General features: G+C 57.8%; 1 protein-coding gene across 1 annotated transcript in view; it reads right to left on the bottom strand.

Annotated features, from left to right (window-relative positions):
- MACROD1 (MACRO domain containing 1) overlaps positions 1-14,795 on the bottom strand; it is a 168,155-nt gene that overhangs the window by 8,964 nt on the left and 144,396 nt on the right. Inside the window, exon 4 of the mRNA XM_006901537.1 lies at positions 4,654-4,683. Within this exon, the coding sequence (XP_006901599.1) occupies positions 4,654-4,683 (30 nt within the window). The remainder of the gene's footprint in view (positions 1-4,653; positions 4,684-14,795) is intronic.

Below are 14,795 nucleotides of genomic sequence, written 5' to 3'. Positions count from 1 at the left end.
CCCCGCGGCACTGCCCCTCGCAGCGGTCATGGTCACAGGAAGCAATCAAGGATTAGTGGTGCAGGATTATGGAAGATAGTGCAGCGTGGGGCGGAGAACAAGTGAACCGGGCAGAAGTTGGGCCTGGCCCTCAGGAGCCTCCTGGTCCTCCGCTGGCCGGCCTGCGGCCCGGGCTATGGGCAGTGGAGAGTGAGCCAGAGAGCGGAAGAGCGGGAGAGAACTCGAGGAGAAAAGAGAGCTGGGCAGGCTTAGAGGATGAGGAATGAGAGGGACAAGGAGAGAGAGACAGAGGGATGGAGAGGAAGTGGGGGGTGAGTACCTGATCCATGAAAAGAGGGAGATGGAGGGGGAGGGAGGCAGAGGAGTGAGAGAGGCTGTGAGGTGCGGGGCAGCCGCCTGGATGAGGAGTGGAGAGGGCCTGGGGGGCAGGCGGGTGTCTACGTGGTGGGATCTCGGTGACTTAGGTTGGGGACACAGGGGACTCAGGACAGTCACGTGCCAGGCCCAGCTGGTCAGCACACAGGTGAGTATCTATGCTTTGCCAGGACAGAAGACAGAGCAGTGGACAGACAGATGCCCAGATGCGCGTTCTTAGGCGGGTAGTGTGATGAGGGAGGCAGCCGGTACCCAGTCACACAAATGAGAGTCTGATTCTCTGATAACAGCACCAGCCGCCATGAGGAACCGACCCCGTTTGTGGGTTACTGCAGCCCCAGTGCCACCTCCGTCAGAGTGCTCCCCTAGGACGTTCACCGAGGGTCTGTCCTGGCTGGCTGTGCTGTGTCACCAGTACACTGGGCAGGGCCACACACACAGCAGCACTCCTGTGAACACCTGCAGGTGACAGGAGGGACTGCGTGGGGAAGGGGTGGCTGATTGGGAGGAGAGGAGTGAGCCACAAAGAAGCAGCACGTGCAAAGGCCCTGCACCACGCACGGCTCTCGGGAAGCCGAGCTACCGGCGCCCCGACTGCAGCCTCCTTGAGTCCAGCCACCGGTGCAGGTGGGATGCCTGGGACGTGAAGGTGCAGGACACGCACACAAGGACTTGCAATGTGGCTGTGGGAAGCAGGGATACTGGCGTGGGGTGTCTTGGGGGTACACTCACACTGGCTACCTGCCAGGGCCCATCTGACCTGTCTCACCTACCCTCTGAGTGGGTCCTAGGGGTGCTGGCCAGGCCCGGGTGGGGACGGCGGCCAGGCAGGCGGAGGCAGGAGGCTCTGAATTAATCTGTCACTAAGGCCCGGCCGTGGCCGGCGCCGTCATGATTTAGATGAATAATTGAAACGCTCCGATACATTTATTATCCCTTTAGTGCAAAAGTGGCAGAGAAAGACGAGGGGTAATTGAAAAAGAGCGCACGGATCTCAGCAGAAAGCCAGCTCCTTATCGCCAAGTAAACATTTCAGTCCTAATAAACAGGAGAGACGTCAGGGCCCTGTCGATTCCCCGGCTGATTTAGGGCCCGCCTCCCTCTTTACCATACAATAGGAGAGTCGTGTTATTTGAAAAAAAAATATTGAGCTGGTAAAAGGCTGTACGTGAAGGAGGTGGAGGACAGAGGACAGGCTGCAGAGAGGCTGGGTGGGTGCCCCCCTCCCCACCACAGACACTGGATCTGCTGAGTTTCTTGTTTCTTCTATACCTGGAAAACTCCTATTCAACCTTCAGAACCCACATCAAATGCCCCCTTTTGCCAGGAAGCCCCATACCAAACTGATCTCCTTGAGGACAAAATTGAGCCCTGGCCCCTGACACAGGCTCATAAATAGAGAGTGCCTGGAGAAGGAATAGGGGTTGGGAGGCTGTCCTAAGTTTCACTATGGGCTCAGCACCATTAGTGTGGCCTGGGGGCTCTGGAACCTTCAGTCCCCTGGGGGAGCTGAGTTGATATTGAAGGAGTAAGGGGACTCCTTTACCGGCTGCCCCAAGGCGGAAGCCTTCTCACTCCCATCAGGTTTGGGAGGACAGCTGGAGTGGACCTGCTGCAGGCCAGGTCTGGTCCCTTCTGAGTTCCCGGCCCCTCCAGGCCCCTCCAATGTCCCTCAAACTCACGGATGCCTGTTGTTGTCTCCCCCACCAGACTAGACAGTAAGAACAGTTAGAAGCGGGGCCCCAGCTGTCAGGGCAGAACTCCACACGCAAATGTGCAACCTGTTGTTGCCACAAATACTCATTCTTGACCACTAAGCAAGGTCTGTTCTAGGGGCTCAGAGTCCCCAGAACCCTGCACTGTCAAAGCCAGAAAGATGGGTAACCAGCTACACGCATAAAACAAGTGTGTGTGCAAACGGCCTGGGCGGCTTGTAAACAGGGCGGTCGAGGCAGGAGGAAGGGGTTGGAGCTTGTTACAATGAAGCCGGTGGCGGGTGGTGGGCCGGCCAATGGATGGACAGGGTAGGCAGGTGGATGGTTACGGGAGGGTAGATGGATGGGTGACTGGAAGGATGGATGGATGGGTGCGTGGGCAGGTGGGTGGGTGGGGGGTGAGAATGGGTGATGACTGATGGATGGTGACTGAGTAGAAGCATGAACCTCTGTCAGGAGATGAGAAAGGGGCATCTGGGGGTCCCATGGGAGAGTGAGGTCGACCTGGGGAGAGTCAGGCAGGGTCAGGTAGGTGCTCGAGGGTGGGGAGAGACGCTTGGATGGTCAGGGGACAGCAGCGGACAGAGGTGGCGGATGAATACAGAGGACACCCTGGAGCCTGGACCCTGCCTCCAAGCCAGCCCCCCTGCAGTGCCAGCGCCCCCAGCCTAGCGTCCCCTCCCGCCACCTTGTTTCAATCACATTAACAGAGTGACAGCCCCGGAGCACTCACAGCGGCTCCATAAATCTCAGCCGCGTTAAAAGGCTGGACTCCGGGCCCACTTCCTCCCGGGTCCTGGCACCCCATCTGTCTCCCCGTCAGTCAGGCTGGGGGTGGGACACTCTGGCCACCTCCAGGCTCCCAGTGCTGTGGGTAAAGGAGCAGCAGAATGGCCCCTGCACCCCTCCCCACCGCACTCTGACAGAGAAGGTGCCCTTTGACCTCCCACCTACAAAGCCACCGGCCCTGGTTCTTAGGGGTGATGACGGGGTCGAGGAGAGCTGTCCTTGCTTCTGCTCGGGGCTGGGGTACAGTCTTATTGTAACATCCTCTCAGACAACAATAAACATAACAAATAAGACAATTAATCATGTAATGCCAGAAGAAGAGAGGGCACCAGAGGGCCAGTGGGCAGGAGTCAGGGTGGGCCTCAGAAAAGGTGGCATTAAGGCAACAGTGTGTAAGAGGTGAAGGACACAGCCACAAAGCTGTCTGGAGGGAGGGGACTTAAAGCTGAGGGAACAGCCTGTGCAAAGGTCCTGAGGTGGGAGGGGACCGGGCCTTTCCAGTGAACAGGGAGCATGGTGTGGGGGAAGCGGAGGAGGGGTGATTCTGAGTGGTGGTTGGGGACCTCTGGGGTCACAGGGAGGGTCCTGGCCGGGGCTCAGAGTGAGACAGGAGGCTTGTGCATAAGACGGGGGATGACCTGATTTGAGGGATAAAGGTCCACCCCTTTTCGTGACCATTTGTCTTCCGGCTTCAAATGGCTCAGTGTCCAGGTCGTCCTGTCTGACCTCCAGCTGACCCCCCTCTTCCTCCTCTTCTCTCACCCTCCTTCTCCTCCTCTTCATCTTCCTCTCTTGCCTCCTCCCCTCCCCCTCCCTCCTCTGTGACCTCCACAGCTGGTGGGAGGCGGGGAGGCATACCCAGCCATAAACAGCCTGGCTGCGCCCCCACAGCTCTTCACGCCGCTCTTTTATTTATTTCTGACCTGCGCTGCCCCTTTTATTTTTCCCCCTTTTAAAACCTGGCCTGGGCCCCGCCACCGCTGCCGTAAACACGGCCCCCGGGATTTATCCTACGGCGCATTAACCTCTGGCCCCAGGCCCACCAATCATCCTGCCGCTGTGCAGAGCGGGCAGCCAGGCCAGCTGGGGGCCCAGGGCTGGAGCTGGCGCACCGGGGCCACCAGCCTGGGCAGCGATGGCTGAGGAGGAGGCCACAGGACACAGGCTCCCTCCTCTGCATTATGGCACTGACTGACCTCAGGCTGCACCCCTGGGGTTCAGGCCCACCTGATCCTGACCCCTTTCCGTGTCAGCCCTGCGGGGAACCTTGCCGCACGGTGGCCCTTCACAACAGTGACCGCACAGCCACGCCCAGGCAAATCTGCCCAGCTTTGAGCCCCCACGCTGCAAAGGCTCTGAGAAGATGGGGAAACACGTAGGGGTACAAGGTTTCCAAGGTCGTGTGGGCAACAGGGACCAGGCTGGGCTTTTCTGTTGCACCTGTGTCCTCCCAGCCCCAAGCTGTCCCCTTTTAAACTGTCCCTGAGCCCCAGCCTCCAACCCAGTTACAGAGCAGGAGACTAGAAGGGTGACTGCCCCCGGCCCACCCCCACGAGGGAGCCTGGCTGAACAGTCAGGTCCCCAGCTTTCTAAAGTGACAACGGCCGGAGCACAGGAGAGAGTGAGGGCAGAAGTGGGGGTGCTGAAGGGGCTGGGAGGATGATGGGATAGGGATGGGCAGGGACTAGGCATGCAAGACAGGAGAGCAGGAAAGAGGGATGCCACAGCTCCCCCAGGTGCAACCTGCACCCACAAACAACTGGGGTCCACTTACCGCCACCACCGCCGAGCAGGGAGCTGTTGGCTGCAAGAGAGAGAGAGAAAGGCAGGTCAGTGAGGAGGGCACGGCAGGTGGGAGAGGGGACATGAGGTCACTTGAGCCGGGACTGGCCTTGAGGGACAGGCCCAGGTACCCTCCCCACCTGGCTCCTTGGGAGATGGAGCTGGGCCTTAATGTCTCACTGAGTCCCAGTGGGCGTGGTTTGCAGGTGGTAAGGGGCTTGGGAGACCTCAGAGCAACTGCACGTGGGGAAGGTGGCCGCGCCCTGCCAGCCCTTTCCTTGTCCTGCCCTGGGCACTTTCTAAGAGGCTAGTGTGCCAGGCCTGGGGCACAACAAGGCGAGGTCAGAAGGCCTCTCAGTCCCTGCCCTGGGCCCCTTGCAGGCTGCTGTGGACACAGGCTAGAGGTTAATAGGAAGTAGACAGCTTTGCCGAAGGCCCAGTGAACGCCATCCAAGGGACGCACTGGACTTGAACCAGGGCTGGGAGTACCTGACGGATGAAGGGGGACATAGTGTGGTCTGCAAGGGGCCTCCCACCCCAGGCTGAGAGCATGGAACTGGAACCAGAGGGGTGACTTGGGGCCTCAGTTTCCCTATCACACCGCCCAGTGGTGATGCGAAGCTCAAGGGAGAGGAATCCATTCCTCTGGGCTGTGGGGGGCGGCTCAGGCCCCTGTCCCCTCCTCAGATGGAAGGTGACATTGCCAGACAAGGCTGGATTGGTGGCCAAAGTGACTGTCACTTTCCGGAGCAGTCCTGTCCATCCGGCTCCGCCTGGCTGGCGTCCCCCTCCCATTTCCCCACAGATGCTGATGTGGGGACAAAGTGAGGCGGGCAGCTCCCACCCTGCCCGGTGCCCTCCCTCGGCTCTGTCCCAGTCCCTCCCTGGTCTGGGCCGGCCCTGAACATGCTGGCTGAGCCTTGGTAACTGTGAGTGCTGATCAGAGAGAAGTGACAGGTAAGACAGGGCAGGCACTGTGCCCACTGTCCCCACCCCACATCCCACCTTCCTGGGGCCGTCTGTCTGCGGAGGGTGTGGGGCCCAGAGCGGGGCCCAACCTTGGGGCTGGCGGCCTGGGTGTCGTTCGGAAGCTGTGGATGCCGCTAAGTGGTGTTGGGGCGGCGCCGAGTGGCTGGTCTCCCAGAGCTGACAGCTCTTCGCTTGGGGAATAATTAATTCCACAGCCCGAAAACCCAGGGCTGCAAGTTGCCACGTTACTTGCGAGATTAATACAAGCAGCTAATTAAGATGGAGAGGCGAGGGGACGCTGGCGCTCCCAGAGCAGGGCTGGGGGGCCGCGAGGAGCCTGCGGGAGGCGGCAGGGCCAAACCCAGAGCCCAGCCGGGGTGAAACAGAGTCACCTGGGGGGGGGTGGGGGTTATGAGACCTTGGGTGGCCAGGCCCCCAGTGGCTGGATGGGCAAGTTTGCCAGGTGCCAACTGAGTGCTTCTGCCAATGGGCCCGTTTGATACCACAATCCTAAGAGCAAGGTGCATCATTCCCATTTTACAGATGAGGAAACCAAGGTTCAAGAGGTTGAACTGAGCTGGGGAGGTATAGAAGGGTTGGAAGTGGGTCTGTCTGACTTCAAAGCCAGGCCAGGAAGCAGGCAGACATCAAGGAAGATGGTCCTCGGACTGTTGAGGGGAGGTGGCCCCTGGTCGGGACCAAGATATTCCCCCAACCCAAGGCCTCAGGTGACATCCCTGTTCCTCCCCCAAGCAGGCCTGACTGACCTGTCTCTTCATGCCTGTGTCTGTCTGTCTTTTCCTGGGTCTGTGTGTCTCTATGTGTGTCCATCTCTGTCTCTGGTTGTGCACTGTTTCTGTGTTTGTACGTATGTGTGTCTGTCCACTCGCTGTCTCTTTGTTTCTCTGTGCGTGTGTGTCTCTCTCTCTCCGTGTCTGTCCATCTCTGTCTGTTTCTGGCTGTGTCTGTCCTCTCTGTCTGACTCTCTGCGTGTGTATGTTTGTGAGCACATGTGTGTGTACACCTCTGGGCAGCCCACCCCTGAGCCCGTAGGGGTCTCTCGGGTTGGCCCAGGGCCACTTCTGGCCCCTTCAGCCCGTAGGGCAGTGCTGGCGGCTGTCGGAAGCTGCCCTCCATGGCCCCCACCTCCTCCCATCACCTCTCTCTCTTAATTAACACCGGCCACAAACGAGCTGGCTCCAGCTCAAGAAGGGCACGGTGCCAAATGGGCTGGCCGCGTGCCCTGGAGGGCGGGAGGGGAGGGGGCACTGACCTGCTGCTCTGCAGGACCCTGGTGGGAGGACACACCAACCTGGACTGCCCGCACCCCCCCACCCCCACCGAGCCCCACTGCGGGTGGTCCTGCCTGGTGAGGGGCCTGGTTCAACGCTCACCTGCCCAGCATCTCTGAGGGGCTGAGGAGGGAGGTGGGCCCGGGGCAGTGGAAGGACTTCCGGTGGAGCAGGAGGGGCAGGCCAGGGGTCGTTACCTATCACAGGTAGGCGAGGGCAGGAGCAGGCCAGTGGGGGGCTCTAACTCGGGCGCCTGGCCACAGATCTGCCTCACTCTCGCTGGGCACTCTGGGAAGTAGGCCCTCCACGTCCCCCCATGCCCAGCACAAGGGTAGAGGTTCCAGGGGAAGGGAAACTCTCCTGCTGGTATCTCCCTGCACCCCCTTCTCAGGCCTCCTCTCCAGGGGTTTCCAAGCTGGGCTCCAGTTGTGCTGTCTAAAGGGGGATGGACTGGAGGCTGGTAGGAGAGAATCACTCAAAATGGGATGCTTGTGACAAAGGATGCCGGTCAGTACCCCCTCTCAGCTAGAAGGGGCTCTGGTCCTCCTGGCTCCGGAACCTGCAGCCTTCCCCCAATCCTCTGTCCTGGCTGTCCACGGTTCTGGACTGTACACCCCACGTCTCCCCACCCACCACCTCATATCTCCCCCTCCCCTGTCCCACTGTCCCCACTCTGCTGCCCTAGGCCTCCCCACCACTGCCCTGTGACTCCCCTTCCACTGCACCCCTGCCCTGGGCTTCCCCTGTCTGGTTTGAGGCTCTAAATCACATCTGGACATAAGCCCACTTCAAAGATGAGAACACTGAGGCTCGCTCACAGGATGGCAGTGGAGCGGGGAAACAAAGCTTGTGCCCAGGACAACTGTTGTCAAGGCCACCTCCCTAGCCCCTGGCCTTGCCTTTATGTGAGCGTGTGGACATGAGTGAACGAGCTCGCCCTGGACCCCATGGTCAGCCCCAAGACAGCTCCCAGCAAAGCAAGGTCTTTGTTTTCCATGAGCAAACTGGACTATGGGGTTAGTTCTCAGGTGGGGTGGAGTGCCAGGCAGGGGAACACTGTGGAAGGGGGGGGTCCTGCTCTGTTGAAATGACCTCTCCACCCCTACTGTGGGGTGAGGCACCCCAGCCTGGCACGTCCCCTGACGATGGCATGCTGCACCACGCTTCACTGGACTTGATGAACTCGCTCCCAGCCTCAGCACTACGGCCTGTGACCTTGGTGGAGAGAGGGCCGGAGCCCCCCGGTGCCCGTCACTGCCAACCCCACAGTCTCCTGACGGTGCCCACCAGGCAAGAAGCTGGGGCCCCCACAAACTCCGAGCTTCTACGTTTGCTTACACAGAACCCTCTGTCAATTCCATTCTCTCTTCACATCTCAGGCCCAGGCCCGCCTCCTCCAGGGGGTCCAGCCCCTGCTCTGCCCAGTATACAGTCTTAGTGAAGAGTCCAGCCACTCCCCAGCCTGTGCCCCAGCCCCGTGAAAGGGATGAAACAGACTCCCTGTCCCTAGCGGCTGCCATCACTGGCTGGAGGACACCAAGGGTCCCTGGAAGGGACATTTTAGGCTGTGTTGAGTGCCTGCCCCATGCCCAGTGCTGGGCACGTCACAGCAGGGAGAAGCAGACTTGGTCCTGGACCTTGGGGTGACCATTCAGGGGGCAGGCCAGAGTGCAATAGAGGGTGATGTGGGAGAAGAGGGGGTGAAGAGAGGGGACATAGGGGTGCAGGGAGGAGGCAGGGCCACGCAGAATCCTCTTCCAATAGCACTAAATTGTACGCCCTTCCCCTGCTCCTGTCAGGAAACACCCCCATTACAAGACCAGCCCCCTACTTCTGACATCCCTCACGGAGACTTGGATACGGTGCCTCAGCCCACAACACTTTTCAGTGCTCTCGGAAATGCTGTCATTTCTCCTAAAACAAGGAAAAAAGATAATGAACTTTCAGGTCGAAGAGAATGTTGTACTGTAGAATATGAATATATTTGTCTTTATGCCAACAAAGTCATAAAATATAATTTTTAATTAATTTATTTTTTTATGGAGAAGGGAGCCCAGCGAGGCCAGAGGGCCTGGGCCTGGGCCGGGGAGGGCCTGCCGCCCCACATCCCCTGGTTCTCAGCGTGCTGGAGGAGCTGGGCCACTTCACAGACGAGGCGACGGAGGCAGGGAGGGCGCGGCCCACGCTGCACCCCAAGCACGTTCTAGGCCACCCCCAGCTCCCGGCAGAATGCCGCCTGAAGCTCTCCTGGCAAAGTGATTAAACAAGGGCTAACACAAAGGTCTGTGGTTTGAACCCACCAGCTACTCTCAGGGAGCCAAATGAGGCCATTTGCATCCATAAAGATTGTTGTTGTTGTTGTTGTTGTGTGCCATCAAGTCAGAACTGACTCATCGCTGACACCGCGATGGGTTTTCAGAGGCTGCAGACGGCACGGGAGAAGACTGTCCTTTCCACAGAGCAGCTAGTGGATTTGAACCGCGTGCCTTTGGGATTGCAGCACAGCTTCTTTTTTTGTTTGCCCCCCCAGCACAGTTAGCACTGAGCCACCAGGCATTTCTGCTCCACCCTGCAGAGTCAGAATCCACACAAAGCAACAACAAAACCCCCTGCACCCCCAATTTGTTCCAGTTCCCCTGCCCAGGGCCTCTGACCATCTCTCTCAGCTCAACTCCACTTCTGCTGAGAGGAGAACCTCACTCCGTCCCCCCCAACTCCAGAAATCAGCCTTGGGGAGCACCCCTACCTCTGATGAGTGGCATGATTGTGGGAGTCAGGTGAGCCTCACTTTAGGGTGTCCTGTGTCCCCGGCAGGAGACAACATACAGCATTTACTGAACAAGACTGACAGGTTCTGGGGTAAGTCACCCAGGGAGATCCCACAGGCCCCAGGCTGACAAGAGTCAGCCTGACCCCTAAGCCTGGGATCTTGACCACCAGACTTGCAGGGGAGCCCACTCTCAGCTTAGGGGGCTAGGATTCTGGGGCAGAATGCGGATGTGGGCAGGGGGTGTTGAGGTCTGGTCTGAGGGCAGTAGGAGGAGGCTGGCCCATTCCCCTTCTCTGTAGAAGCAGTTGGAGGCTTCCCCCACCCAGGTCACTCCTCCAGCCTGGGTGGGGGTACCCAGGGAGACAGGGGGCTACACGGGGGCTGGGCTGAGGAGAGGAGAGTTGGTGACCTGAGAAAAGCGCTGAGCAAGTTGCTGGGCCGGGGTGTGTGTGGGGGCCCAGGGGAGCCAGCCCAGCGGTGACTTTGAGGTGGGCATGGCTCCTGCCGGCTGCTCCGACACACCCTCAGAGGTCTGGAGAGATCACCAGCCTGGTCTGGGGAGTTGGGGCTGTGCCTCCAAATCTTTCAGCTCCTCTTACGCTTGTATCCATCCCCCTTTTTGCATGAGCTCATACCCCGCTAGTTATGGACACATGAACCCAGGCACTGGGACACTGACCCTTGGCACAGAACCAGAACGAATGCTAGTGCTGGGGGCTCTGAATGAGGAGGTCAGGCCTGATGAGAACACCCCAGAGCATGTGCAAAGGCCCTGAGGTCGGAATGGGGCAGCTGGGTCTGAGTGTATGGAGAACGAGTCCAGAGGATGGGAGAGACCCTCCAACAGGGCAGGGGGCTGGAGCAGGGGCCTGAGGGTCACAAAAAAGAGTGGGAACCTCTGAGCATCAGACAGAAGTGAGTGAGGTGGCTGGAGAGTGACCTGCATCTGGACGAGGTGGCAGGAGGGGGACCGGGGAACCTCCACTTCTAGATATCTCTGGGCTGTTTCCCTGGCCTGTCTGCCCCCGCCCCAATGTCCATGCTTCGCCATCACGTCCCCCCTGGCCTGAGCCCTCACCCCTAACTCTGAGGCACTGAGTAACTCAGCTATCCCCCCCTCCCTGCCAAGAGCCAAGCCGGAAGGCCGCACCACTGGCCGTGCCCGCCCCCCAGGGCCCTCTGTGTTACCATGTTCCTGGAGGGCTCGTCGTTTAAAACATGCTGTAGATCAGAACACCCTACAGATGGAATAAAATGTGAAATGTGCTGAATTTCTGAAGATAAAACAAGAGACTTCAAAGACACCTCAAGCTGTGAGAATGGTTGCTATGTTTGACAAGCTCTGTTCCCCAGGCCTAAGGCCACTGTCCTCTGAGGTGGGGCTGCCTGGAGGAGGAGGGAGGCGGGACCATCACTGGACATGGGCCAGAAGATGAGGAGGGGTTCATGTTCATTGAGATTGACTTTGTCTTCCTTTAATCATTTCAATGTCTCCACATACCTCCTCCTGCCCCATTTAAAGATGGGAAGACTGAGGTCCAAAGAGAAGTGTCCTTGAGCTTTGCAAGGTCCTCTGCTGTGGTACCCTGGGCACATAGGTCTGTAGATAGTCGGATTATAGTAGGCTCTTCCCCTTGCTGAAGCTGGTGGGAGCCTTGGGTATATGCCTTGAATGCACAGTTCCATCTTCCAAATGGGGAAGCTGAGGCTCTGCTGAGTACTTGGCCTGAGGCCTTATGGACAGGGTGATAGAGACAGGATTGGAAGCCCATTTAGTTTGATTTCAGAGCCTAAACTATCTACTCCATCAGAATTGGCTTGATTGCCTCCAGGACCGGGCTCCTCACTCCATCTTCCCTGGGACTGGACAAATTTGATGAGAGTGATAGCCATCTAACTGGATCTCTCCTTCTGGGGTCTCCTCTCTCTGTCTCTTCCTTCCCACTGGCCCCAAGCCAGGTCACCCCTATTCTGGACCAGGAAGGGGACAGGGCAGGGATGGCCATGGGTGAATCGGCAGTGGGAGGCAGGGAGATGCTGGGTGGGAATGAGGCTGGCCTGCGCCTCAAGGTCTATTCTCCCAGGGCCATCCCTGCGCTGCCCAAAGCATCCCACCCCCACATCTTCTCTCTACAAAAGCGTCCTCATCAGCTGTTTAAGCACAAAGTAGGTTACTTGGCTGTGGCTGCTGGCCGCCTGGGCATCTACTTTCTGTCTTCCTGCCTCGGTTCCTGGGGCTCTGCACCTCCACATGGACTTGGCTTGCCCAGCCTCCTCCCAGGCACCCCAAGATGGACTTAACCACTCAGTAAAACTGAGATCCCCATAAAACGTCCACTCTCCCTGGTGGTCCCCAGGCACCTCCCACTTATTGGTGTTTTGTTATGCAAGAAATTCATGTTCATTGCCCCAAATTGGATAATCTACAGAAGGAAAGGGAACACAAGTGAGTCACGGTTAGCTCATCGCACAGGCCGGCTCGCCCGCTCCCATCTCCCCATAGGACCTTGTAGACTAAACGAAAACGAGAAACAGTTAATAATGCATTTATCGAGCAAATTCTCCATGCCAGGCACTGGGCCAAGGGCTTCCGGAGGGTTCTCTGCCTGCACCCCACCCCGAGAGCCCCTTTACACATGAGAAAGCAGACGTCCAAAGAGCAAGAGTGACTGGTCCAAGGTCATGAGCTGGGAGGTGAAGCAGCAGTTTCGTGTGGGCAGGAGTGGGGGACCCAGGGCTGCTGCCTGGGCTGCCCTTCCCCCCAGGAGCCACTCTGGTCTTGTCCCACCATTAGCATAACCATGAACATCCCTGAAACCCAATTAAGAGGAGATGGCTTGGGCCCCAGCCAGCCGGGGGAATAGTTTCCACTTAGGCAGGAGTGATGGGGGCGCCAGGGGAGTCCCTGGTGTGGGAGAGGTGGGCTTGGGGTGGTGTGTGGGGGTGTTCAGAGCGTGCAGGGCTGGGGGATGGCACCAGAGGTGGGTTTGGATCCCATGACTACACCTCTGGGTCTTTGCAGAGTGGGTCTGGAAGATGGTATGGACCCCTCTGTTCTGCCCTAACTGGACAGGCCCTACTAGACCCAGAGGGACTCACAGGCTTGCTGTGTGCTGCTGGGCTGCTCTGAGCCCCAGTTCTCCTCAAAGGAGAAAACTAGGGGTGACTTCCTCTGTGGGTTTGAGGGAGGAAAGACGGTCCTGAACAGCCAGGCAGCTTCTAAGTCCAAGCCCTCCCTCTGGCCCTCGCAGCCACATTGCCCAGGCTGTTTCTCAGCTTCTTCTCACCTTCCATGCACCCTGCCCCGCTACCAGTGTTCAACACCCCTCATATTGGCGAACTCTGGTGGCCTTGGGACTAGAAACTGTACTGCAATCGCAGAGGTGCGCGGTTCGAATCCACCCGACGCTCTGCTGTACCAGTCAGATCCAATTTGACGGTACACACACACACACACACACACACACACACACACACACACACTAATTTTTAAAAACCCTAAAAAAACCCTGATATATATGCACAGCCACTCACATCTCCCACCCCACATACACACATCTCATCGACTCGTTGCTGTCAAACTGACTCACATCCGGACATCTAGTGAGTTTTCTGAGGCTGGAAACTACAGGAGAGATTGTCCATCCATCTCCCTTGGAGCCACTGGCTGACGGGAGGCCCCGGGAAGATGCTGCCTTTGGGACAGTGGGCTCTTTACTGACCACAGCACAGCAGTGGACCCCACGCCTGCTGTCGCCGGGCATCACCGAGTCAGCCACGACTCAGCGACCCTGTGAGTAATGGAGCTGACCCCTCACCTCCCTCGTGACGTCTGATACGCTCGGGCTCACCGGGACAGTCACTGTCAGCCCACCTTGGTGAGGGTCTTCCTCTCCTTGGCCCTCCACGTCCCGAGCATGATGTCCTTTTCCAAGGACCTCCTACATGCCCAGAATACGTGAGGCCCGGTTTCAGCACCCTTGCCTCGAAGGGACACCCTGGCTGCACCTCCTCCGACACCGACTTGTTTGTGCTTTCGTCGGCCCACTCAGTGCTCTTCTCCACCACCTCAACTCAAAGGCGTCAGTTCTGTCATCCTTATTTTTTCTTTTATAGAGATTTTCGAATTCCATTCATTCATTGTTGCACTTTTCTCCCCCCCCCTTCACTCCTCTCCTTGAAAAGCAAAAGAAAAACTTCATTGGTACACAATCCCCCCGTCTCCGCACACCCCCAACTCCCCGCCCCAAATATAATCCACTCTGCAAACCTCATTCTGTACTCTTATGATAAACATAATGCCCTAAAATATAATACTTTTAAACTATTCTCTCCTTCATAGACTTCAATGCAGCAAACATAATTTATCCAGTTTTTCTCCGTCTTATCCCCACCCCAAGGTCAGCCTCATTCTCCTGGGTCTGTCATCCTTATTCACTGTCTAACTTTCAGATTCACAGAAATCTCAGGCCGGCATGATCCACGGGCAGTATAGCCTTTGAAAACCTGTGGCAGGCTCAGCCATGAGTCGGGTTTGCCTCAAAGGCCACGAGAGTTCATGAGAAACCTCACCGCCGGCAAATTGGTGAGTGGGTCTCATTGAGTATCCAAAGCTGTGTGTTGCAATGGGTGGAGACAGTCCATCTGTCCCCCACGGAGCAGCTGGGGGATTCCAACCACATCTATGGAAACACAGTGAATGTGCTGGTCAGTGATGTAGAGAGGATTCTGACTCGTGGTGACCCCACGGGAATGTGACCCCATCGGGTGTTCTTTGTAGAAGCAGGTCTCTTGAGCTGCAGCCGAGTTCAAACAGACGGGCTCTCAGCGACTAACTGCTTAACTGCAGCACCATCATGAGGGCATCTATGAAGTGTGTGTGTGTGTGTGTGTGTGTGTGTGTGTGTGTGTGTGTGTGTATGAACTCTAACCCAGACCTATGGTGTGTGTGTGTGTGAACTCTCACCCAGGCCTATAGGGGTGTGTGTGTGTGTGTGTGTGTGTGTGTGTGTGTGAACTCTCACCCAGCCCTATAGGTGTGTGTGTGTGTATGTGTGAACTCTCACCCAGCCCTATAGGGGTGTGTGTGTGTGTGTGTGTGTG

Source organism: Elephantulus edwardii, unplaced genomic scaffold (genome assembly GCF_000299155.1).
Source record: "Elephantulus edwardii isolate Elephantulus edwardi_28Jun2011 unplaced genomic scaffold, EleEdw1.0 scaffold00328, whole genome shotgun sequence".
NCBI lineage: Eukaryota > Metazoa > Chordata > Mammalia > Macroscelidea > Macroscelididae > Elephantulus > Elephantulus edwardii.
The sequence above is the reverse complement of the archived record's forward strand: the minus strand, read 5'-3'. Positions and strand labels throughout refer to the sequence as shown.